The sequence below is a fragment of the Perna viridis genome, chromosome 3, assembly GCF_037379345.1.
Source record: "Perna viridis isolate PV_CMFRI_1.1 ecotype Kerala chromosome 3, ASM3737934v1, whole genome shotgun sequence".
In the NCBI taxonomy this organism is placed as follows: Eukaryota; Metazoa; Mollusca; class Bivalvia; order Mytilida; family Mytilidae; genus Perna; species Perna viridis.
Genome location: NC_142447.1, coordinates 6,389,997 through 6,415,961, shown reverse-complemented (window position 1 = coordinate 6,415,961; position 25,965 = coordinate 6,389,997). Strand labels below are relative to the sequence as shown.

Below are 25,965 nucleotides of genomic sequence, written 5' to 3'. Positions count from 1 at the left end.
TTAAGGCACGCCTAATAATATGCGTACATCGTATGGGTCATCTTGCAGCGATGTTTGTTATATATCGTGTGATGGTACATATCGCAGTTAATGCGATTTTCTCATATCATATTTCTTCCAGATTGCAAGACTTCTTCGCTACCTTAAAAACTTTCTTTTACTTGCTCAAAACGCAGGTACAGGATCAGTGCTTCGTTAAAAAATCGAAACGAAACGAAACAAAACAAAAAACCACTCGCCAGAATCCATTCATATTGACTTTTGCCTAGGGTTTGCCTTTTAGTTGAGTAATTTTGTATTTACCTGTAGTTTCAAACACGAGGACCCAGAGGACTTCACCACGCTTGACTTTTTTTGGTTTTGCATCTGTCCCTGTTTTATCAATTTATAAGATTATGCAGGTAGCTAAATGCTACATGTGCTGTAGAATCTTAACAGAAATTACGCAAAGAAGTTTTCATGAATTCATATCTCGTTTGTCACGTTTTTTTTGTTTTGAATTTCATTTGTATTACTAATTATAAGAGTGCTCGGAAAAAAATAACAAATTGTTCAGAGATGACAGAATAATTTGTGTCAAAATGTCTATGAGTATTGAGATTAGTTGAGAAACAGTGTAGAATTTGTAGAATAACAGAGAATATTTACTCGCATTGTGTTATTTGTTATAATGATTAGCATTTTAATGAGTAGGCATTTTTTGTTTCGGGTTGCGTAATTTAATTTGATATATTTCCTGCTGCAATTTCTGGGATTTTTCATTCTCAAAAGAATACCAATCCAGTTTATTCACTTTAAGGTACTTTAAGATACATTCTCACGCCACTCCTGCATCGAAGCGTTAATATGTTTTGTTTTCATATTTTATATTAAACCAATGTATAGGGTATGTAAGTCCAAACAACATTGGTAGAAAAATTTAATAACACCCTTATGTATTTGGACGATATTTAAACTCTTAACAACGATGACTTCAATAATTATACTGTCCTTGAAAAAAGCAAAAATTGATAATAAAGAATGTATGTTTCTTGATCTTAGTATTTATATCGATAATGGTAAACTTAATACTAAAATTTACGATAAACGGGACGATTTTTCATTCTCAATTTTCAACTGTCTTTTTAGATGATGACGACCTCTTCTCACCATCATATGGTGTGTACATGTCACAATTGGTTTAATTTGCACGTATTTGTTACAATCATTCGGATTTTAACGAAAGAACGAAAGGAATCTTTATATTACCGAGAAATTACTACATCAAGATTTCCGATGCCACAAGCTCGTAAAGCATTCACATTTTTTTTCAACCGATACAAGGAACTCGCTGTCAAATACAGATGTACTCGTACTTGTAAATGATTATTGTCTCTCACCCTTTGTTTTACATTAATATTCTACAGAAAACACGTAAAGGTCGATACTCACTCATTAAGCTATCTTAACCTTAAATAGGATTTATTTCCATTGTAACAAGGGACTCAGACCTTTATGAACTGAGTTTTAGGTGTGTTTAATTGTGTAATATATTTTTTCCACAGTGGCTAGATTTCGAAGGGGGAGAGTTGTGATCAGGCCAAAGTTCTTTAACCCCGCCGCATTTTTGCGCCTGTCCAAGTCAGGAGTTTCTGGTCTTTGTGTGTTTTTTTTCGTTTTCACCTTAAGTTTATTTTTTATTTTGAGTATATAGGGGCAACTCTTTCAATGTACCTGTGTGTAATGACGATTTGGGGCCAGCTGCAGCCTGCTTTGTGGTGTGAGGATTTCCTTGTCGTTCATTGAAAATCAATGGATGGCCTTGGGCTGACATTTTCATCCCGGTTGATGTCTCTTTGACATATACACCATACCTATTCTCGTTATATGTAAATATATAGATAATGAAATCTGTATTATATTCTTACGATGGTGCTTGATTGATGCATAACCATGCAGATTCCAGCATGCTGTTTTAGAAAAGCAGTAAACACTTTCCCTACCGATGCATTGTCCAAACTCCAAAGTGTTAGTAGAATCATTTATTCTTTTACTTCAGTGTATATTCTTATATTTATAAATTGTTATTTTGGATACTTTATCTAATTTCTGTGTCCAATATTTGTTTGTTATGAATATTTTGTTCCTTGTATTTATAATGTTCTCCATGCTTTTAAATTCAACGTTTACAGTGAGAAATATTTGGAATACAAGCATTAAACCTTTTGATTATAACCTGAATTGTGCAAACGAAAATGCAATGTGTATGTGTTATAAATATTCTGCTTTTACAAATGTTCACATGATTTTTAACAGAATCTCATAACTTTTATATTCTGGCAATATAATCCCATTTTTCAAAAGGATCTGAGCTCATAAATGTTTTAAGTGAAAATAAATGAATCTCCAACATTGTTGCATAAAAAGGCAAATCATCTAAATACCTTAGTGGTTTGGTTTAGCGTTTGTTCTAACAGGCATTGTAAACGAGTTGATGCTATTTAAGTTTTAGTCTCTGTAAGAATCAGGCAGGGCGTGAACCATGATATGAATAAAACAACATTTCGAAAGTGTATTTTGACTATTTCCATTATTAGAAGAAAGGAAAAAATACGATTTACCATGTCCCCTTGGTAAATTAAGTTATAATTTCATGACAGTGCACTAAAATGAACATTTCAAGAGCAGTAAATTATTTCAAAAACCTCATTTTTCTAATATTCTATTGAAAAATTTGTGAGCAAATCCAGTGATACAGAGATAAAATACAGACCTTTTTAAGGGAAGAACATCATTAAGTGAAATTATATTCAGATCGGTGGGTTTTTGACATGCAAATTTATGATTTTTCCCATTTTGCCTGATTCTAACAAATACTTACATTTAAGTGATTGCCAAGACGGTAGAATATAAATGGGTTGTGTATACAATATCAAGAGAGGACCGATCTGTTTACCGTGTTATAGTTTTCATTTTCTCTTTCATCAACCCCAAACTTGACATTTATGAGCAAATCCAAATTTGAAAGTTTAAGTCCCCTTGCTTTGACATCGTATTTTTATACATTCATTTTCCCATTTAGTCGTTGTGTTTTATATTTCAAAACTTAAATGTAATTTACACCTGCTAATGTTAATTTTGTGTCATGTAAATTTTTTTCTACCGTGTACATTGACTTATAGCAATGGAGTCAAATGTTTTGACATCGTAAAATAGTCTTTAAAGTTTAATTTATTACATTTTCGGCGCTCTGGCTTGCAAGAACTTACAGATAATTTGATTATAATTTAGGTATATTTAATATCACGCAGTTCATTTTTCTAAATTGGACTACGGGTATTTTTCACTGGATATTTGCAAATGACGGAAAACTCACTAGAAAACATGTGACTTTATATATGATACTTTAAAATAAATCAGTTCTATGAAAATGTCACGTCAATGTCAATTTCTGCTTCAAGCTTTAAAGTTAATTCAATCAAATTAATGTTGAATTTCCTTCAAAAACGATTTACAATAAGATGAATTATTTCACATCGATTCTAGCATCTGAGCGCCATTAAATTTATACTTTGAAACATTGCGGTTTCTTCATATTTATTCATAATTTAAGATTGGACTAAAATATATACTAGAAAAAAGCTTAAAAAATAAGTATATGGTCGGTAGTTTTAGTAAAATAATTGTGAAATCCAATAAAGCTAGGTTTTTATTAAGTGTAAGTGTTTGTATGAATCATACAAAATGGGAAAAATCAGAAACAAACATGTCCAAAACCCTCCGATCTGACAATAAAGTAACACTCAAGGACCCTTTCTCTATTTGAAAAGACCTTTATTTGATATCTGCATCATTGGAATTGCTCAAAAATTTTGCAATAGAATCTTCAGGTTTTGACAAAGTTATCTGCCCTTAAAATGTTTATTTTCAGTGCATTTCATTGAAATTGGAACTCGATGGTCCGGCATGATATGGAAAATATTGTCTTTATTCCTTGATTCTGCTGTTGCAAATACTCAAATTACACTATCAAAATGGTGTTTTTTTTTCAAAGCATGTCTCACCCACTGCCAGATTCTTACAAAGACTGACACTTAACACATATTTGTCACTATCTTTCTCCTAGACATATTACATACAAACTTATAATATCATTTAATATCAAGGGGTTGATATGATAACAGTATTACATTAAGTACATTAAACAAGATATTAATCTTTAAAGAAAAAAGTGAAAGACGACATATATACCAGTGGTTGAAGATAACAGTGTCATTCCTAGACCAGGAAGTAAATTTTTTGACGATATAAGACAAATTAAAAAATTCTGATACTGACAAGATGAAGATGTTTCGAGATTTTTATGAGTGTTCTTATTATGATTATGTATATGATTAATGCATCACCTGCCCGAAATTCTTTTGTTTTCCTTTACATATCAAGTTTTAATTTTACCTCCATTATCTATGTTTTGCAGTTTGTTGTGTAAATTGTGTAGAAAATAATATGATTTAAAACAAGCTGTCCGATAGGGTCGCTCTCTTTTAGCAAACCTACTGTGTACAACTTCTTCAGAACTGTAAGATCGATGGATTCCCATCAAATAATTCCAAACGAATCAATTATTAGTATTTGGAATGAAATAATAAGGTTCAGTATCACCATAAAGTTCCCTCTGACTACAGACAAACCTGTGTATCTAGAAAAAAATATGCCAGAGCAAGCCTAAGTATGATAATTTTACATAAATTCACTAAAAAAAAATCTGGCACGACTACTGCTGTGTTGTTTTTTTAACATTTCTGCAGAATATGAAAAAAAAGTAAAAAGTATCTGATATTGACCTGATACGGTCCACTTATTTACACAGTTTAAGTCACCTATTGTGAATAGATGCTTTTATCTTTTACCCTTCTATTGAAAGCAAGTAAATTTGAATATATTTCACCTTAAACGTTTTTGGTAATCTCAAAAACAAAATCTTGAGGTAGACTTGGGGTAAGGGACATAACTCTTGAAATGAGTGATACGTTTGAATTTCATTCAATTTCACTAAAGTGTATCAAGCTTTCATTTGAAAAAGACTGAAATCAATCCAAGTTACTTTGATGCTTAGAAGAGATTGATGTAAAATGCTTTAGACAAATGTTCCATTGATTTGTTAGAGTTATGTCCCTTACTCTATGTCTAACTCCTTTAGTTTTTTTTGCACTCTCTTTAGAATGTATCAAAAATATCACAACAAAATCAAGTTAAAATTATTATATTTTAAGACAGAAAATGAATTTAAATTTTATTTATCTAGGTAAAACCCTGTTTAAAATATTTCTAAGTGCAAAGGTTTGTCTGTAGTCAGAAGGAAAATTGTGGTGAAATAAATCTCATACTTTGTCAAAAGGTGGTAATTAACCTTAAGTGTAAGTGTTTGTAAGAATCAGACAAAATGGGAAAAAATCAGAAACATGCATGTCAAAACCCCACCGATCGGACAATATAATTTCTATCAAGGATATTTTCTCTGTTTGCAAATACTATTATTTAATCTCTGCTTCACTGGCTTTGCACAGAAATGTTTCAATAGATTGATGAAAAATGAGGTTTTAAAAAGAGTAATCTGCCCTTGAAATGTTCATTTTCAGTGAATTTCAATGCACCAGCATAATATGGAAAATATTTTTTTTTCCTGACTGATAGTGCAAATAGTTACAAAAAGTTACACTATCAAAATGATTGGTTTTTCATACCATGTTTCACCGACTGCTTGCAGCCCTTTTCATAAAAACATGTAAGAGTAAAATTAGTTGTAAGTTGTGACGTCACAATACTTAACTCTATTATGACATTATGACTAATTTTACACTTAAGATTTTTTGTTAAAAAGACCGCCGATTCTTACAGGGACTAACACTTAAATTATGAGTAAGTTTCTAATATTTGAACAGGTTAGACGAAACAACCTGGTATTTGCTAGCTTACTTGTACATTAAAATTACGTCAACTGAATAAATTCGTTTTATCAATATCATACAGAACTATAAAATTCATACATTGACAACACGGTACAGGTGCCACCTGAGTTAGTAGCTGAAACGAAACTTTGTTATATATATCATGTCAGAAAAATGGTTAGCATAATTGAAAAAAGTTGAAACCAAGCAACCGCATTTGATTATAAGATAATGCTTAAGCTAAACATTTCAACGGATAGAATTCGAGACGAAATTTCCCTGTAGAATTACTCGTAAATGAGATTATACCAAAATAAATGATATTTCTAGTTTACTTTGTTTGATGTTGATTTTTTTTGTTAATAATTCAATTTCCTGTGTCTATTCAGGTGACCAATATCATTACATAAACACAGTGTTTTTCACCTAAAAGCTCCCCACTACATTAATGATCGGGTATGATATAAATGTGGATATTTACTTAAGGAGGTAGACTTCGGGTAAGGGGCATAAAATCAGTGATATGTTTGTATTATATTCAATTTCTCCAAAGCCTCTCAAGCTTTCGTTTGAAGCAGAATAAAATGAATCCAAGTTAATTAGATGCTTACAAGAGATTGATGTAAAATGCGGAGTACAAACGTTCCAATGATTTTTTAGAGTTTTGTCCCCTACCCAGGGTCTACCTCCTTAAACCTATTAAAGGGGGTCATATAATTTCATATATTGTAATTTAACTAATGTCCAGATAATGAGTTATGTGTTTTTGGGACGACTGAATTTAGGGTCATAAGTGTTCGACAAATTCAATGTTTTTTTTCAATGAATGCTAACAGTTTTATGTTGTTGAAATATACTGTAAACGAGGGCAATAATAATTCCTTCTGATCTTGATAGAAAGATAGAAAGAGGGGATTTGTAAAATAATAGACTCAAACAACTGGTTGTAAATGTTACCTCAACACATTACTAAATAAATAATGAAGACAAAAATTCTCTTCCATTACTTTCTCTTAAATTTCTTCCCTCGAAGGGGTATCTGCTATAATCATAAACACATTCCTATTTTTAATATATGTTGTAATAGATATCTCCAAGGAATACATTTACTACGGTATCTTTTTGCATTAAAAACAAAACAAATTATCTTTTATAAATGTCATCTTGGGTTTAATGCCAGCAATATGCATTCAATATTTAACTAACACGGAATGATGATGTTTCCATTCACTTAAAATTCAAATCCTTAGGGAGAAATTGAACATTTTCCTGCTACTTGATTTAGAAACAAGAAATGAAAGATCATATCAGATTAACTGAAAGTGGAACTTGAATGTTTTGGAATTTTACGACGCGTCTTTTTGTCATCATTTTAGCGTGATTGTTGAAAATTAAGTTTGATTAAGTCGTTAGATGCCTTTTTATCGTTATCTCAACTACAATCAGACATACCCTTGGAAATTAAGTAAATGAACTGCGCTCAATGTTAAATGGTGCCGTGATAATTATTAAGTCTTCAAGAATGGATATTGTATCATTTGTTTTGGAACCAACCGCACAAGTTGACATAAAATGTTATCGATCCATTAAATATCAAGCGTTCAGTAAATCAACAAATTGTATAAATACTCGTAATATGCCGTGTCCTTTGTCAAGCAAAGCGATGTCTCTGTGACGAAAAGAGGAAATTTGTCGTGATTTGATTCTGGATTGCATCAAACTTCCTCTCCCATTTGGTAAGCTGATTATTCGTCATTTAAAAAAGCTGCAATTTCAAAATGTAAGCCATTGAAAAGTCATAAAGATTGAAAGCACAGCAGGAAGAATACAACGCCATAAAGATTGAAAGCACAGCAGGAAGAATACAACGCCCAATTACATATAATTGGCTTAATTGCTTGACGACATGCAAGTTGCAATTTGCCCGTTCATTTCAAACTTTGATGTGATTATTCTATCTTTCAAATGACCAAAGATCATACATGTAATGGAATAACAATTTGTAATTGTCATCAGTTGCTACGAGCAACGGAAAATTACACAATGTGATAGTTTTTAGCCGCGTGAATTTCTCTACAGAGAAAACTTGACATCATTTCAACTTATAATTTCAATATTGTATCAGCATAGTTGTAGGTTAATAGCACTTTTACTCGAATAATCATTCTTCGTCGGTCGTAGCTTGTAACAAACGCAGTCTAACTAATAACCAACGAGCAATTTAGTTGACAGGGATTTATAACAAGTGTCGCATCTTCAATACCTGTTAAGTAATTACTAAAGATCTGCGTACTTGCAAAGCGATGTTGGATATTTTTCTGAGATAATGAAGATAATTGTGTCACAGAGGATAAATTAATAGGAAAACACCTGAGCTAGTTCATGATTGATTTTCTGTTGTATAAATATAATATGTACTGTCTATAAAGCTCTGGAATCAAATCGTAGTTTGGGAGATAACATAGCTGCAGGGACAATGTTTACACAACGTTTCATGGAAAAACAACTAAAAGCAAATATGATTAAAATTCAGGAATGATGTAGATCACAGAAACATAAAGCTATTCGTAGATTAGATTACAAAACAAATTCTAAAAGGATGTTTGGATGTCGGTGTATTTGTTCTTATGAATAGATCTACGGAAATGTCGAGTGTCAACTATATTTAATTGAGTAACGACGGTCTGTATTTCAATCTTATTTGTTTGGGTTAATGCTTGCTTATTTTCAGTATAGACGAAAATTCATGGGTGTTTACTGCTAAAAAGACCGATTTAGTCCTTGCACCCAAGAGTACGGCACTTCTTAATAGAATCATATCTAAAGATTATTTGGAAATTAAACTGGTGAATAATTGTGAATTTGCGTGCAACAAATACTTTAAAACATTGATGTTGCATCTGGTTGTATAAATAAACATGCAAGGTGAATGCTTGGCATGTATCAACGATAAACGCAAAAACACTTGAAAAATTTTTGAAAAGGGTGTTAAAATACACATATATGGAAGGCTTGTTTCCGTTTGGTGCTTATAGTAATTTAGTGTTGGAAAGACATGAACTACTTGCACTCATTTGGACGAGAAATCCGGAAGATTATTGATAAGTACGTCTTTGATATAGGTAAGTTTTTTCCCCTTTTTACTTTTGATTTTTTCCTGCTTGGAATTTTTACATTTTCTATTTTTTCAAAACTTTATGAAAATCGAGGATAATAACGGCAAAAAAGACATCTATAAAAAAACGAAAATTGAAAATGCAAGGTAACTCCTCATGTACAAAAATCTAGGTTTCGAGAATGTGTAAACCGACAATAACAAAACAAGAAAGACAGAAAATACCCATAGGGACGAGCAGTACGAGCCTCACAAAACAAAGATGAACCCAAGTGATCCGGATAGGACAGGAGTTTATGCATTTTTCCATACACTTGCCATGCTGCCAGATGAAGGTTAGATTCGGAAAAAGGAAGACAATTGATGAAAACTCATGAGACAACTGACACAATACCAAAAGTTATAAACTAACGAACAACTTGACCAAACCTCCGAAGAAACAAACCACTGGTAGGGAACATATTTTTTGTTATTCTAGAATTATCTATGAGTTTCTCACAATATATCAATTTAATACGGGTAGTGAAGATAGATCTAGATTGAATTAAATGAAGCCTTGCGCAAAGAATTACCGATTTCATCTTTGATCACGATAACAAAGTCATTTACGTCGCCACGGGTACGCTTAAACCTTTAAGCAATACATAAACTAATGAAAGCCATCAGATTTTACTTTTGCCGTTCTTTCAATCATGGAATGATCATATCATTTACAACGAGTTACTCTCAATGAGAACATTCATATTAGCTAACTGCTGTAATATTTACAACTTTTTTTTCCATATTTTTAACAAGAGGTTGCTTGAATTACAAGAACAATTATATTTAATTGTTTACGTTATTGATTATATATTGTGTAAAAACCTGATCTAAAAAGTACTGACTGGTTAAATATTCACTACAAGACCATATATTACACAATGGCATTCGGTTTTATGACGGAGTTAAATTGGCAAAGCTGTTTGGCTTTTGGTGGATGACTTTCTCATTGGCAATCATACCACACCTCTTATTTTTACACATTTCTTAAGAGAATCATGTAAATATTAAAGTAACAGTCCATATAAAATTCAGACACTGCCTACTGTAGAAGTGTTTCATGGTGTAGAAAAACCAACCGCACAAATCATACCCTTTTGATCTACATATACTATACTTTTGAGTAACAGTAGCCACTTCTATATTAAGATCTGTACTTGTGAGAAAATCATACGTTGATCTCACATTGAAATCAACCGAATCAACCAGTAATCAAGGGAACCAAGATTTTGCGGAAACAAAGGACAAAGCCCAGACATGGAAAAGAGCCGCAACTCTTGCAATGTGCCAAATTCATACAGAATCAATATGAGTGCAAGAACCAAATGACAAACTAAGGAGGTTTTGTGGTCAGTTAGAAACAAAGGTTAATTTTTGACATGAATGAACCACCTCCTCTCTGATTTTAATAAAGACTGCTACTTAAGTTGTGATTACCGCAGTATTTGAACAGTACTGAGTGAAACATCTTTTTATCATCAAATGCGCTGGCAAAATAGATAAATGGCCACAATTGTTTTTTTCCCATGAAGATGTATAACAAGTATTTGTTGCAGTAAAAGTTCATTTGACATTGAATTAGGGTTAAATGATAACTAATATAAATGAATCCATTACGTTGTTTTCACTATTCCATTAGTTGTATTGCTTAAAGTTGCCAATTCCTTAATTTCATTTCCGATAAATGAAATAAAATCAAGAACTCGAGTAGCAAGGAAAAATTTGATTGGTGAATAAACAATACTTAAACAGTTAGCAGAGAAATTAATAGGAATAATATAATATGCAAATGGCGCAAACTACACTGTATCGAGTATAAACGTCGATGGGTGACGTTTACTAGTACGATTATATGTTAGCTTGTAGCACTTTAAACTCTTGACGAGCTTATTATGGCTCTTTGTTGAATTGTAGAATGTCGATGAGACGTGTTACTAACTGTCTTTACAATTGCAAATGTTAATTGTCTGTCAGTTTATCCGATTTTGCATTAATTAATTTAACGAATATTCAATTATAAGCTGAGTTATAATAATGACAAAAAGTTGATATGTGCAACTATCATGCCTCTGGTCATTCGCTAAATGTTTGTAAATGAAGCCAGTGCACTCCTTCATCAGACATGTTCACATGTAGTGTGTTTCTTGGTTTTAACTTTTAGAAATATGTTTGAGTATATGGTTTGTTGTACGGCATAAGTGTCCAAACATCTAATTTTCTTTTAATCTATTGTTGCATGCCGTGTAAAGACCGTTTCATCGATGGCTTTGACTTTGGATTAGCTTACATTGTAGGCTAATTACATGTTCGTTTTATTTTTTTATTAAGGTTAATTAACAAGGTTAATTAACAAGGTGTCTAGACAAATCAAAGTTGATTTCAATTAGTATTTTAGAACGAGTACGCAATTCCATAGCTGTATTCAGTGTAGTTTTTCTAGCTTTTTTGAAATTTGAATCAGAGTTTAATACACTATTTGGCCTTTTAAGATCGATATACGATACCTTGAATCTCATTGTTTATGTGCATAAAGTGTCATTGACATCCAAGATAGACAGAACATAAATTGAAACATATTTTGACGTACTTTTTTCTGATTTAGATCTTACCGTTTTTGATTCATTCTTATACTGCCGATGAGAGGTTGCTCCTTGAAACACAAGTACAGCATATCAAAGTTTGCCATATGGAAATTGGTGGTATTTTTGTTACCTTTCTACAGTAATGATTATTTCTACATTATTTGGTATTATTGTACCATGTATATGTAAACCTAGAGTAAAAAATCCCTAACCATACTAGTGAATGAAATGTAAGTTTTATTTAAATCTTAAAGCTAAACACAATGAGAGATGACACACAAAGATGTACTGTTACTAAATCTAAATCTTGAATATTTGACATGCTTTGTAACTTAATCGGAAATAATCAGTCTTTAACGTTACACAAAAAAAAGCGCACCTAGGCGAAAGAATCTGTCCGAAATTGTTTGACTCGATTATGATCTTATAGTTTATCTTGTTAATTTTTTAACAGTTTTTCCCTCTCCTCCCATGTACGCACAAAGATTCATGGAAGAACTACTGTTTTTTTTTTTTATTTCTTGTGAATATGTAACATTTTAAATTCTTGGCAATTAATTCAAGAACTAAATTTTTCCATCCAAATCTGCGATTATTTTGCTTTATTTAAAAAGTGACCGGATAATTCCGATTAACAATTAACTAAGCGTTGACGAAACACTTTTCACGGTGAATGAAGTCAATATTGAGTGTAAAGTCAGCACTCAACACAGTCTCTCAGAGCCATACTTAGAAATAGGCTGCAGCAAAACAGCTGTTAAAAGTAGGCCAACTTAATCTAATCAAAGTCAAGTGGTTTTGCAAGCAACGACTCAATCTAAGTTCAATCTTCGTTCAAATTTTAAAGTCTAAATTTATTGAATTCTGTTTATAGCATTTATTACACCTCAGACAGCTTAGCTTAGAAAATTACTTTCCAAATATAGATACAAATGACATGCAAAATTACTGTTTTTGAAGCAAAGATCTACGTAGAATTTAATTGATAATAAATCAGTGTGTCCTGAAACATGTTCAAACATGCTGAAATTTACGATAATGTAAAAATATTATGAAAATGTATATGAAAAATACGCGCCGATATTATTTTATTGCTATCATTTGAGAAGATTTAAATCAACTTTGTTTTTGAATTTGGTTATTGTCGATTATTTTCTATATCAGTTTTAAAGCTCTGTACTTTATATGTGTATATTACAATTTTATACCGGTGCACCTGGTCCATGCATTAAGTTTTCATTGGATGCGGCGTTACTCATTTACTTTTGTGTCCTTGTGCGTGTTATTTTGGTTAATTCATGTTCTTTGTGTAATGTGTCTATTTGCCCTGTCTAGCGGTTACCTTTTATGTGCTTTTGACTACTGTTCAACTGCTGTTTCCCTTGATATTCCCTTTCCATATTATGTTAAAACAGGATCATCTTAAAAGTTGTAGGTTATAGGAAAGTATTTGTTTGAACATTATTTTTCTACAGAAGACCTTGGACTTTGGCGTCGGTTCCTTCACCGGAAGTTGACTTCGACCCTTGAATAGTTTGCTTATAGTTTAGTATATAAATATACATCTGAATTTTTTTTCGATGACGACATTACTTGGTAAATCTATACAAGAAAAAGGATAATTATTTGGTTGGTGTGAATAATACATGAAACTATGTAATAAATAGTGCCCAAAGCACAGACTTGGTAATACTATACATTTTTCAGTACTAGAACTCAGATTCTATTTTTCATTTTTCTTTTACGACAATCATTTATGACAATCTAAAACAGTCAATTGCAACTTTGATCACTTGCAGATTAACCTAATTTTTTTTTGGCATTTAATTTTTAAATGTTTACTTAATTGAATGTAGTAATAGATTAAAAGCATATTGTTAAGCTATAATCAGTGTGCAATAAACCATTTAACTGAAGGTCTGAAATTCAATAGCCTGGCAAATTATGATAAATCTGTTTTTAAAGCTTTCAAGTAGTAGAATTTACCTACTTAGTTTGTCCTATAAGCGCAGCGATTAAGAGGTAAAATATGACTTGTTTTAAAGTATACTAAACTGCAAAGCTGGATTTAATAATGCATCACTTTTTATTATAAATATCACTTTTTAAAGCTTTAAGCTGTAAAGAAAGTTGTCATTTCCCTCGTTTGTCTACCTGGGACTTGACTTTTTATGAGCAACTCGGCGGGTGTTTCTAGAAAAGCAGAAGACGCTCACCCTACCGGTGCACCTGGTCCATGCTCCCAGTTTTTAGTGGAGTCCGAGTTGCTCATTTGCTTTTGTTACTTTGTATGTATGATTTTAGTTACTTTATGTTCTTTGTTGTGTATGTCTGTTTTTCATGCCTGGTCTTTGTCCCTGGATTGCATTCTTTTAATTACCGCTATAACCTTGGTTCCCTTTATCACTAGTCTATATTCTATTCCTGCATGGTTCTTATGCAAACCTGTACTTAAAACGACTTCATGTGGGATATCTAGAAACTTTTACCATATTGTGATAAAGTATTAAATTCAGAGTCAAAACTATAAGTGCACAACTACAATGAACATTGTGTGATATTGGGTTTATTGCGTGATCTTCTAGTACATTGCTTGACCAGGTGGTACATTGTCTTACCTATTGGTATGTTGCCTTTCCTAGTGGTATATTGCTTGAACTAGGGGTACATTGCCTGACTTTATAGTACATTACCTTACCTATTGGTATATTGCTTGAACTAGTGGCACATCGCCTGATCTAGTTGTGCATTGCCTGTCATAGGAGTACATTACATGACATAATTAATTAAAATTGCAGGACATAGTTGATTACATTGCAGGACATAGTTGTTTCGTTATCAGCTGTAAGTTATAATCGTGAACATAACTGAACATATATTTTGTATTAGTAGAATATACACTGTGTTTTGCCTCTAAGGATAGCAACATTTTGCATTTTGTTACTGGATAACTAAGATAATTCATATTAATAGTACTTATGAGTTTTAATAGTTTTGACTGTATTTTTTTATATTTTTTTTAATTTGAAATTATAACATTTATTTAAAAAAGATGTGGCAGTGAGTCACAGATTGGTATTAGTTGTAAAATATTATCAATATGGAAACATTTTGATTACCAAATATTTGTAATACAAAAACTGGACATGTTCGTCTTTTATGTTACTAGACATGACATCTACATACCTTAACTAGATATTAGTTGTACAAGTATTTAGCTTCCTAAATCACCAAATTCTTGTAACGCTGGTCATCCTCAAATGTAGGAATAATTGGAGACTTGAGAGAACAATGTGTTTGATACTATACATGAGGTGGTTCAAGCGTGTTAAAACCCCACAAAATTCACATTTATTTCTGAATAATCATTCAGTTGTTGCAAAAATTTAGAATATACAGGCAATGGTATTTAGCATATGTTGTCATTTGTTTTTTGGTTGATTTAAGAGGGCGAGGAATGTATTGTTTTCACCAAAATACCAATTGGTAAGCAGGAAGAACTATAGTTACGTAAAATATATGTACAAAGCAGCGTTTGTTCGGGCCTTTTTCTCCTCCTCTACCACTGGTAATGTCTGAATTTTATTTGGATACTTTATGGCAACTCAAAGTACCTGAATACTGAAAACTGGAGAGCTCTATGAGTATGACTACAGCATCATATGAATTAAGCATACAAAGATGACACAAAAAAAACGTGTGTGTTCTAAATGGCTTGTTCCTATATTAATTATTTCGGTACACGACAAATAAAAAAGTTATCAGGGTCATGAAGCAATAATGTTTATATCCGAAATGATTTATCTAATACGTTTACTAGATATATGTAATTACACTCTCCTAAGAAAACTAATTATTTTACATTATTTGTGATAAGATGATTTTCCAGGTTGAATAACTTGCATTTTAATCAAAAGACTCGCAAAATCATTGAAGAATTCATAACACTGAAGAAACATCATTAGAAAAAGCAGTTATCTTTATCACATGAAAACGTTTTAAGTTCATTCATGCTTCCGAAGACTATACCTTCCAAGTTTTCACTTTTCTGTAATTAATAGAAAATAACAATTCTAATATGACATTCTTCAAAGCTCTTTAGACCACAACCATGGTAAAAAAGTGATAAGCACATGACTAACTTTTCGTGCAACACAAAGGCTGCGTCTATTTAAAATATGAAGAAACTAATCCTATTTGAATCGAAATAAATCACTGAAACTCTACCCCGAGCTGGTTATTTATGTCGCATTGTTTACCCCGAACGAATCATATAACTTTGTAAATTTCGGTATAGTGTACGCGTTTTTCAAGGAATAACCACTCATCAACAGCATTTAAGCCAAAAAAAAACCATTTGTTTTATTGAATAAAGTTCAAAAATTCAAAAAACAAATTATCTACAAGAAGTACTCAAAAATTGCAGAAAGAAGACAAATCCAGCTTACATGAAAACCCCCAATTATGGAGATGAAGGCGTAGAGATCCGAGTTTGTTATATTTTAAATGGGTAAAATTGCACGTTGATTTAATATTCTGTAAAATCCATATGTGTGTGTGTTGTTCAATAATATTACTTTCTTATCAAAATTAACCAAATAAAATTCCATAATTTGACACTTTTCATGCAACAAATTCTTACCGGTGCTATCGACGAACAAAATTTGTATCTGCAGATAACCGATAATAAGTTATCAAAATTATACACATATATAAAAATGGAAAGGTCGACTCAGATCAACCTTTCAAATCAAATCAGCCGATTCGTTAAATAAAACTCCTGCTGCATGTATTATATTGTTTGCATTTGAATGCTACATGTGTCACGAGGTCGTCAATTTTCTAAGCATTTGGAATACAAGCAGAGCAATTGTTCTATAAAGTTTTATTTTAGAAAGTTTTTACGAATTGTAACGCCTGACATTTTAAAAAAAGACATTAACTCTTCCAAAAATGAAAACCTTTTGAAAAAATGAATGAATTTTATTGATTTATGAATATAACTCAACTCATTTTCGAAGGACAAATCAATAATCTAAAGTATGTTTGGAAATGGTACTCCAATAATGACGCAATAAAGCACAGATACTCACTTGCTAATTTTAATTGCTCCTTGTTCTTTGGATTGATATAATAAGTAGTGTCCTTTAAATGGTCGAGGAGCAGGTGCAGAAAAAGAAAATTAGGGAAGTAACTCGTGAAAATGTAGGTTCACTGGTCTCTTATGAAGTAGTTATTCAATAATGAAACAAATATAATTTTTTTTCTCTAGCAAAATACAAATAATGTTTAGCTATATTTAGTGTAGTAAAATAAAATGTACATATTTAGGTATTGTATCGATATATTAATAATGGATTCGGTAGAATTCACTTTTTGCACTCCGTCCCATACTCTCGGAACATATATAATTGCATTTTGCAAGTATTGTAGAATGGTCGTGACTGAGGATATCAAAAAGACATTATCGGGTCTTGAACTTTTTTTTTTTATTTTTCAACACGTTTGTCGAGCCTGCAACTTTAACTATTGAATCAAAATGTCTGATTATAAATGATAAACATTTACAATGCGTATGAAGTAATTTGTCATTGATTAAAAAAAAATTATTAAAAAAAATACATAGACAATACATCTTTTTTTATATTTTAACTTGTTCGATTACAAATTATATCAACAATTAAAAATTACAATATTCGATATTATTTGGTAACAAATTTTAAACTGTGCATTTTTTCAATTGAAAAAAAATCGAAATCCTGATAAAATTTATTGAGAAAGTGTTATCTTTTTTAATATTTTAGTGGACCAACAATATGATATATTACAGTCTAGTACAGACGTTCTGGTTGTTTAATGTACACACTTTTCCATTCATTAAAATTAATGATATTTTGGAAAATTGAATGCAGTTATCGAATTGGCTGCAAAATGTCCCCAAAACGATGAATGCGTTTTAGAAGAAAGATTGTCAACGTTTAGTAGTCCAACTAAAAGAAAATGTTGATTAGCTATTAAACTAAGATAACAGAGTTGATCATTTTCTGAAAGGAGACTTTCAAATGTGTATGACGACTATGTTTCGTATTTTATAATTTGACACACTCCTAAAATCGGATACTATATATGCACTGTCAATGAAATATGTATGATCGAATCCATTTGAAATAGGTGTCGGATATTTTCATCACATTATATACTGTTCAAAAATGAATAATAAATGCTGATAACACATGCATATACGGAGCTGTCTACAAATAGAAAATCGTAAATAAATATAGCAATGATATATATAAATGTATATAAAAGAATGAAGGGTTTGACTTAAATTATTTATGATATAATTCATAAAAATGAATGCCAAGTATACCACACTGACGACAATTTGTAAATTGAGAGCTGACGTACCATTTTTTGAGTCAGACATTATTTGGTTTGTGTAAATGCAATTATTTTATCATATAAACAAATCATACACTTAAGAGAATGCGTTAAGTTTTAAAACGCTGGAAAATGTCTTTACAAGTTTAGTTTATTTGAGTTATTTCCTGCATCGATAGGTAGCATTTCTAAATTCAAGTGACACCAGATACTTTGAACATGCCCGAAACTTACACGGAACAGTAATAAAAAGGCAGCAGCTGGAATTTGAAATACTTGTCAGAACAAAATGCAATCTGATATATCATTGACAGTCAAAATCAATGCTAGACATTAAAATTCTAATTAATTATGGATGCAATTAATACGAAAACATCTTATCAAAGCTACTTACAGGGTTCTCCAAAGATTTTATATGAATAACATCGACTATTTGTAATTAAAATTATACCAATATAGAAAAATTATTTTTGATGTTTATTCGCTTTTTTAAATTTGTTCATTTGCTTGCAAGGTGTTCTTTTGTTATGTAGAAAACTGTTTCATTAAATTTATATCAGATAAAATTACACAAATTTTTCTCCTTCGACATTTCTTGAAATATAATGACTTGCAAAACAGTTGACGACTTACAGACTAATTCACTTAATTATTCCATGACATTTATTTTCATATTATGAGTGCTTTGAGAGGGAATTAGTTATAGAAATGACAATTGCACTCGACTGGGAGCTTTATCAAAAAAAGTTTGAGTGCTGATGTATTCGTCTAAAAAACCAAAAAAGTACATTATTACATAAGATTTATATATGAGAGAATTATATTTTCTACCATGCATGATTTTTTATGGTTCAACGAAAATATTTTGTTTATTGACTTCGTATAGCATACTGACAACCCAAAAGAAACTAGGCTACGATAAATTTTTTTTTACTTTAGAAGATGAACAATTCAGAGTAGATATAGCAAAACACATGACTTAACAAAAGCAGGGCAAAATTTAAATTAAAAGGAAAAGTTAAGCTATTATTGAAAAGTAAATAATATCTAATTGTCCCAAATTTTGAACTTACGTATCTATGTCAATGAATATAAATGCACGATAAAAATGAATCATACATAGTTATAGAGTTATGTTGACTGAAGAACGTTTGTACATTTTTTGTGGTATTTTTTTTCCTGGATGGCATTCTTTTGATTTCGGCTAGAATCTTGGTTCCCTAGGGTACTCTTTTATTACCTTTTTGATACGGTTCTCCTTTCCATATCGTTACCATGGTAAATTGTTTAATAATAACACGTGACTGTTTCATAAGAATAGTCGAAATCAGGATACTAGGTAATTCTAGACAGACCAGGTGTAAGCAGACATCAGATTATAGCTTCTTTTATTAAATAGACCAAACTATTCTTAGAACTGAAAATTGAAATTGCCAATTACCTTCCGATATTGTAATAAACAAAACCTTGAGAGAGGTCGTCAATATGTCGACGTCCTTTTGTTACAATACCTGGTGATTAAACAGGCAAATATTGATCGCGTGATTTTCATTTTTATCGAGCTTTACATTAACTTCACATGCGTTTTACTTAACACGAACTTCATAAAAAAATGTATGAAATCACGTGAATTGTTACAGATTTTGTTTGGTCAATTTGGGTTAAAACCATGTAAAAACAAATATCATAATAATCTTCCCTGTGTACCAGATAACATTATTTTTAGGTATAAATGAACTACCCAAACGGACATGAGCATAGTTTTCAAGTTCTTATCTTATATAAGTGAAAAATAGGTACTTTCAAATTGTCTATTATGAGGGGATTAGGGATGCATCGAGGATTTCAGTGTATAGGAATAAAGGTCCAGCAAAAAATGAGCCAAAAAATAGTAAGGTGGTTTGGAAAATTCAAAACTTCATTCAAATATTTTTTTCGGATTTGTAGTATGTGTGTTAATTGGGTGGTGTGGGATGGGGGTTCCGCCCTATAAATATGAGCCTTTAAAAATACCTTAAGCATTGTACACCATATATACTGGCCGTCAGTTCGATCTCGTAATCGACTGTTTTCAAAACTTTTATTCTCGAGTCTATGTCGTCTTTCTTGTCAATCGTCACGTGTTGAATGGATGAAAATAAAGCAAAACATTAGTACCTATGCTATACTTGGCGTCACATAACTAACATACTGTTAAAATTTGAATAAAAATATTTTCTACGACTTTATTGACACCAACCGTCGTTTAAATTGTCTTAAATGACTTGCTCATTCGTTTAGCCAAACAGCTTCTCCCTAAACAAGTCGCTTATTAGCTTAAATCATGCGTAACAAATCCTTACGGGAAAATCTCATATTAATATCCGCCATGTTGGTTTTTACGGGACGATTTGTTTACAAACGGAGTTCGTAAGTTCCCGTCGAACTCCGGTGACAATCGTCTGCTTGATCAACTTCTCGGTATTGTACGTTGTTCGCGTAAAATAAATCTGAGATATCCGAAATAACGCCGAAATGCATTCTGGGTTCTTCGGTTTTTGGACAAACCATTTAAACGTAAACAACATCTCCTAGCAACCCGATCACTGTAAACATGGCCGACTTTTTACAATGTAAATATTGGCACCGAGAATTAAAAACTGACCGGAATTTAACGATTCAATGTTTAGGGAGAAGCCGTTTGGCTAAACGAATGAGCAAGTCATTTAAGACAATTTAAAGACGGTAGGTGTCAATAAAGTCGCAGAAAATATTTTTATTCAAATTTTAACAGTATGTTATTTATGTGACGCCGAGTATAGTAATGTTTATCTTAATCCTTTTTCATAGTTCCCATAGTAGTTCTACCATCCTTGTTTCAAAGGAATACATTGTTTGAAAATTATTATCATTACTTTTTTATTCTCTATGGACAAATACATAATTCAATTTCATAAGAAAGTATTTATAGCAGACAAACATTTTTTCTACTGTTTTAACTATTAACTTGTAGAAAGGTTTTCAGACTTCCAATTTGGCGAAAATGCATTTTAGGCAAATCACTAAGGAACAACAACTGCCTTGGTAATAGCATTACGACCGGTCACAACGAAAACAAAACAGTGCAACATTAAGATGTCACCAGATTTTATCAATTCGACATTTATGATTAGTGATATAAAATTGATTCTTGGCTTGTTTATTTTAACGACAGGTTTGAGACCATTTGTTATGAAGAGAATCTCAAAAGAAAACAAATTTCTTATTCAATGTAAAACTCACTGTACTTAATATCTAATTTTAAATAGTTAAACCCATGTTTCTATAGTGTTGAGAGTTGAATATTTAATATCTCATTTGTTTCTTTAATAATGTAGAGCCCCGTGCAGGTCCGGGTGTCAAAAGAATAGGCATGCAGCAGCGCTAAGCTTGTCGTAAAAGGCGACTAAATAGTGCTCAGGAACCTAGCCGGGGGCTAGGTGCTCTGCCCACAGAGCAACTTGGATGTGTGCCCCATATGGTTGAATGGGGTACCCCTGGCGTGTTACATGCTGGGGTTGTCAGGCTATAATACGGAAAACCTGACCGCAAACCATAGTGGTGCACCGTGTAGGGAAAGATGCCACGTTCCTCGCACGTTAAAGAACCCTGCTGTGGTATTCGATAGGCGTAGGAACCTTTGCTCTCCGCCACAGGAGGCTAAATTGCCCGACCCTACCCACCCCTTTTTCTAGTGGCAATGACAATTTGTCGACCCTATTATTCTTCTGTCCCATCCCTTGTTTTCATTTCATCATTATTCATGTTCATTTTATCATTCTTTTCATGTTCATCACCTGAATAGAACTGAAACATTGCTGCTCGGGCGTTAAACCCAAACAATCAATCAATCAATTTATAATAAAGAAAAAACAATTGTACGGTTATTTCAAAAATGAAAGAAAATCATATATAATACCATTATTGGATACTTGTCCTTATATAATGATTTTATGTTTCTTCATAATGATTTTTGTGCTAGCAAACATTTATTTGGCCATTGCTATGCATCTTATCACATCGATATGGATTATCATATATCTGTTTGTAGTACATGTAAAGTACAAATGGTGATACAAGCTTCCTCGGGAAGCTGATCAGAGCTTGTCGTGTCAATCACATCTCTGTCTATTACATAACTATCTTGAACAGAATATTTGATGAATAAAAATGTACTCTTACGCCTGAAGTATATAATATTCTCTTTAAAATCAATATTGTTTACAAGAAACCAGGAGCATGATATAGACAATGACGACTTAGAGATACTTATGTTTCGTTCAAGAAACGCATTCGTGTGTTCAGAATTTCAAGGAAACTAATGAAATATCTTCGTGTCTGTCACAACCTTGCTTGTTACATAACAGTATTACCAACTTTAAAATTGGCCTTTTATTGAGTTTTCTCCTTTTTTCAGCTTTCAATTAAGGAATTTAATTGAAAATAGCTCCAGTAAAGTTAAAGGTACATATTGTAGTTAATGGAGTGTCAAATCGAACAGTTATGCTAATTAGATAATAAATCTCTGCAAAGTATAAGACTTTGATCAAAGGATTGTGATGTTACCACTATATTATTTGAATTAATCATAAACATTGAAAACTGGCTAATCCGAACCTTTTTGGACTTTAAAATGTGTTCGGATAAGAGAGGTGTTCGGTTTACCAAGGTTTTTAATATATTGAAATTGATGTAAAGGGGCTTTCAAAAGTATTTGGTTATTTGCTTGATTAAGAGATGTATTTTGTTTACCAAGGTACAAAATTCACTCAAATTGATGTAAATGCCTTTCAAAAGCGTCTGATTTAGACAGGTTTCCAAATTATGTTGAGTTCGATTTAGATCGGTTTCACTGTATATGGCTAGCCTCATCAAAAAGACTCCTTTTTAATGCCTGATTAAATTTTGATTGGTGTCTGTTCAACATCTAACGTTTATATATTGCGATTAAAATGACTGGTTGTATTAATTTGTAACTTTCGTAGGAAACGAAGTCATTGTTAACCTTTTAATGTACATAGAAATATCTGAACAGTGGATGGCCGATATAGGGTCTAGCTGCCTGAGTGGCTTATTGAAGGTGATATTGCCATAAATTTCACATTGGAGTCCCGCTAAGGGAATGATAAAAAAAATAAGTATGCAAAATGACCAGTTTTAACGTCGTTGTAAACTGTATATCAGAAAACATAATCGTCCCTGTACTATGCAGTATGATCTGATGGAGCAGTGTAGCAAATAGAGTGGTCAAAACGAATGGTAAATGACAGCACTATCCAAAAGAGGAACATTTAGTGGTACACCTTTTTTTAAATAATAATCAATTTGATTAAACTTTCATTAAATTAAAACGGTTACTGTCGTAAAGAAGATTACCTTATTAAATTTAATCTTTTTAAACTAATCTGACAGCTTGCTGATTTATAAGTTCGTGTGTATTTTTGCCATAACAAATCTCATATTTGTCACTACAGAAATGACTCAGTCAACATTTCTAATGTTGACTTCACATTGATTACCACCAAGAAAACGTGAACAATATTTATAATGCATTCTGAATAAAGGAAAGGCTTTAGATAGTGCGGAGAATTAATTGTGACGTTCAAGAAGTTTCAGTTTTAATATAGTAACCCTTTATTGACGCTATATTTATTACTCAACAATTATACTTGCATTGATTCTTGTCAAATTGTTCTGAAACCTTGATGATGTATGACTTCATGTGTATTATCGTCATAACAGAGCTCATATTTGTCACTTAATAAATGACTTTGTCAACATTTCAAATGTTGACTTCACATTGATTAGCATCAAGAAAACGTGAAAAATATTTTATTGCCTTCTGAATAAAGGAATTACTTGAAAATATGTCTTATAAACCGAAATAGATAAGATCTTTACAACAGAAACAAACCTAACAAAACAACAACAACAAAACAATGTATTGTTTTTTTTTTCTGACTTGATCATTTGCTTTATATTGCGTCTAACAGTTGCAAAACTAATTGCAAGTAGTAAAAGCCATTGTTGTTATTCACTGCGAACAAAACCACTAAAGTAAGGAGAAAATAATGCATATTTATGTTGTTATGTTGTTTAAAAGTTTTTTTTTATCGTTTTAAAAATCAGTTATTGATTTTGTTTTAACTGCTCCATTGGACCTTTTCTATATGATAAATTCGTATCTATGCTTTAAATAATAATCAAGTTATTATAGCATTAAAACCTTTGATTTTTCAACACTGTATACTTCTATTCCCCATACGCAGATAAAATCCCGACCAAAAAACATTATACGTCGTTGTTTTTTTTTCCAAAAAAAGATGGTACACATAGATACAAATATATTTCTTGGTAGAGATTCCTCATACTTTGTAAGAAATAATTCCAAATCGTCTTCCAAATATACAGAGGAAGATGTTTACAAAATGCTGGAATTTTTAAACATTTTTGTCCAGTGTGGTAGGAATGTTTTTCAACAAACGGTCGGCATTCCAATGGGAACAAATTGTGCTCCTTTACTTAGTGACCTATTCCTTCACTCTTATGAGGCTGACTTTATAGCTGAATAAAAGAATGATGTTTGGCTAGATCCTTTAATCTCAGTTTCCGCTATATAGATGACGTATTATCTTTAAACAATCCTTATTTTGGGGATTTGATATATCACATCTACCCTAAAGAACTTGAGATAAAGGATACTACAGACACCGTAAAGTCAGCCTCATATCTTGATCTACACTTAGAAATCGATGGTAAAGGAAAACTATTGACCAAACTTTACGACAAACGTGTTGACTTTTCATTCAGAATTGTCAACTCTCCTTTCATCTGTGGCAACATTCCTTCAGCACCTGCGTATGGAGTGTTCATATCACAACTCATACGTTATGCCAGAGCTTGCCGAAACTTTTTGTATCCCGCTAGAACTCTAACAAATAGGCTTTTGGAACAGGGTTATGTTGCTAAAAGATTGAAGTCATCACTACAAAAGTTTTATGGTCGTCATCATGGATCGTTATGGTGTATCCATCTGCACTATGAAAACTGATTTATTCAACGGGTCATAGTTTTCCTTTCCTCGTTTGTCTACCCCGGACTTGACTTTTTATGAGCAACTCGGCGGGTGTTTCTAGAAAAACAGAGGACGCTTACCCTACCGGTGCACCTGGTCCATGCTCCCAGTTTTTAATGGAGTCCGAGTTGCTCATTTGCTTTTGTTATTTTGTATGTATGATTTTAGTTACTATGTTCTTGGTTGTGTATGTCTGTTTTCCATGTCTGGTCTTTGTCCCTGGATTAAATTCTTTTGATTGCCGCTATAACCTTGGTTCCCTTGATTAATCCTTAACAAAAACTGGAAGTAAATCATAAAATATCAATAAAGTGTGCTGTTTTTCTAGAAAGGTACAATGGTCAAAGGTAATATTAAAGCAGAATAATCCAAGACATATATTTCATTTAAAGTTTTAATGACAACAGCTCATCAGGACAGACATTTAACGTAATGGAATCGTTTTATTGCCAATCAGTCTCCTGACACAAAACCATTAGTGACGAGATGACTATTAGGGCGAGATGCTCATGTATCACTTTTTCATTCAATAACACTCAGTAATTTCCTGAGGGACAGAATTGGAGTAAGTCAGCGAATCGTTCTTCTCGTTGAAAAGGCTGACAAGACTGTGTTTGAAATGTCAGTGTTGCTGTATTATCAGAACTCATTTTTATTATCCATTTACACAGATCTGTACAAGTGCAAACAAATGCTAAACTTTTCTTTATAGTCCCCTATCATTGTTTTGAAAACAAATTGTTATGTATAAAAAAAGAGACAAAATATGTATCGTCTATTTTAAGATTTTGCCTCAATGTTGATGAAATTAAACGTGTGGTCACTTTA

General features: G+C 32.0%; 1 protein-coding gene across 3 annotated transcripts in view; it reads left to right on the top strand.

Annotated features, from left to right (window-relative positions):
• Positions 1 to 25,965, top strand: part of LOC148620816 (Kv channel-interacting protein 4-like) — a 160,082-nt gene that overhangs the window by 81,736 nt on the left and 52,381 nt on the right. Inside the window, exon 1 of one of the 3 annotated variants that reach the window (XM_088574641.1) lies at positions 7,521 to 9,049. The exons of the other annotated variants lie outside the window; for them this stretch is intronic. Coding sequence (XP_088430767.1) covers positions 8,983 to 9,049 — 67 coding nt within the window. The 5' untranslated portion in view covers positions 7,521 to 8,982. Of the gene's footprint in view, positions 1 to 7,520; positions 9,050 to 25,965 lie in introns of those variants that run through there. 3 annotated transcript variants of the gene reach the window in all.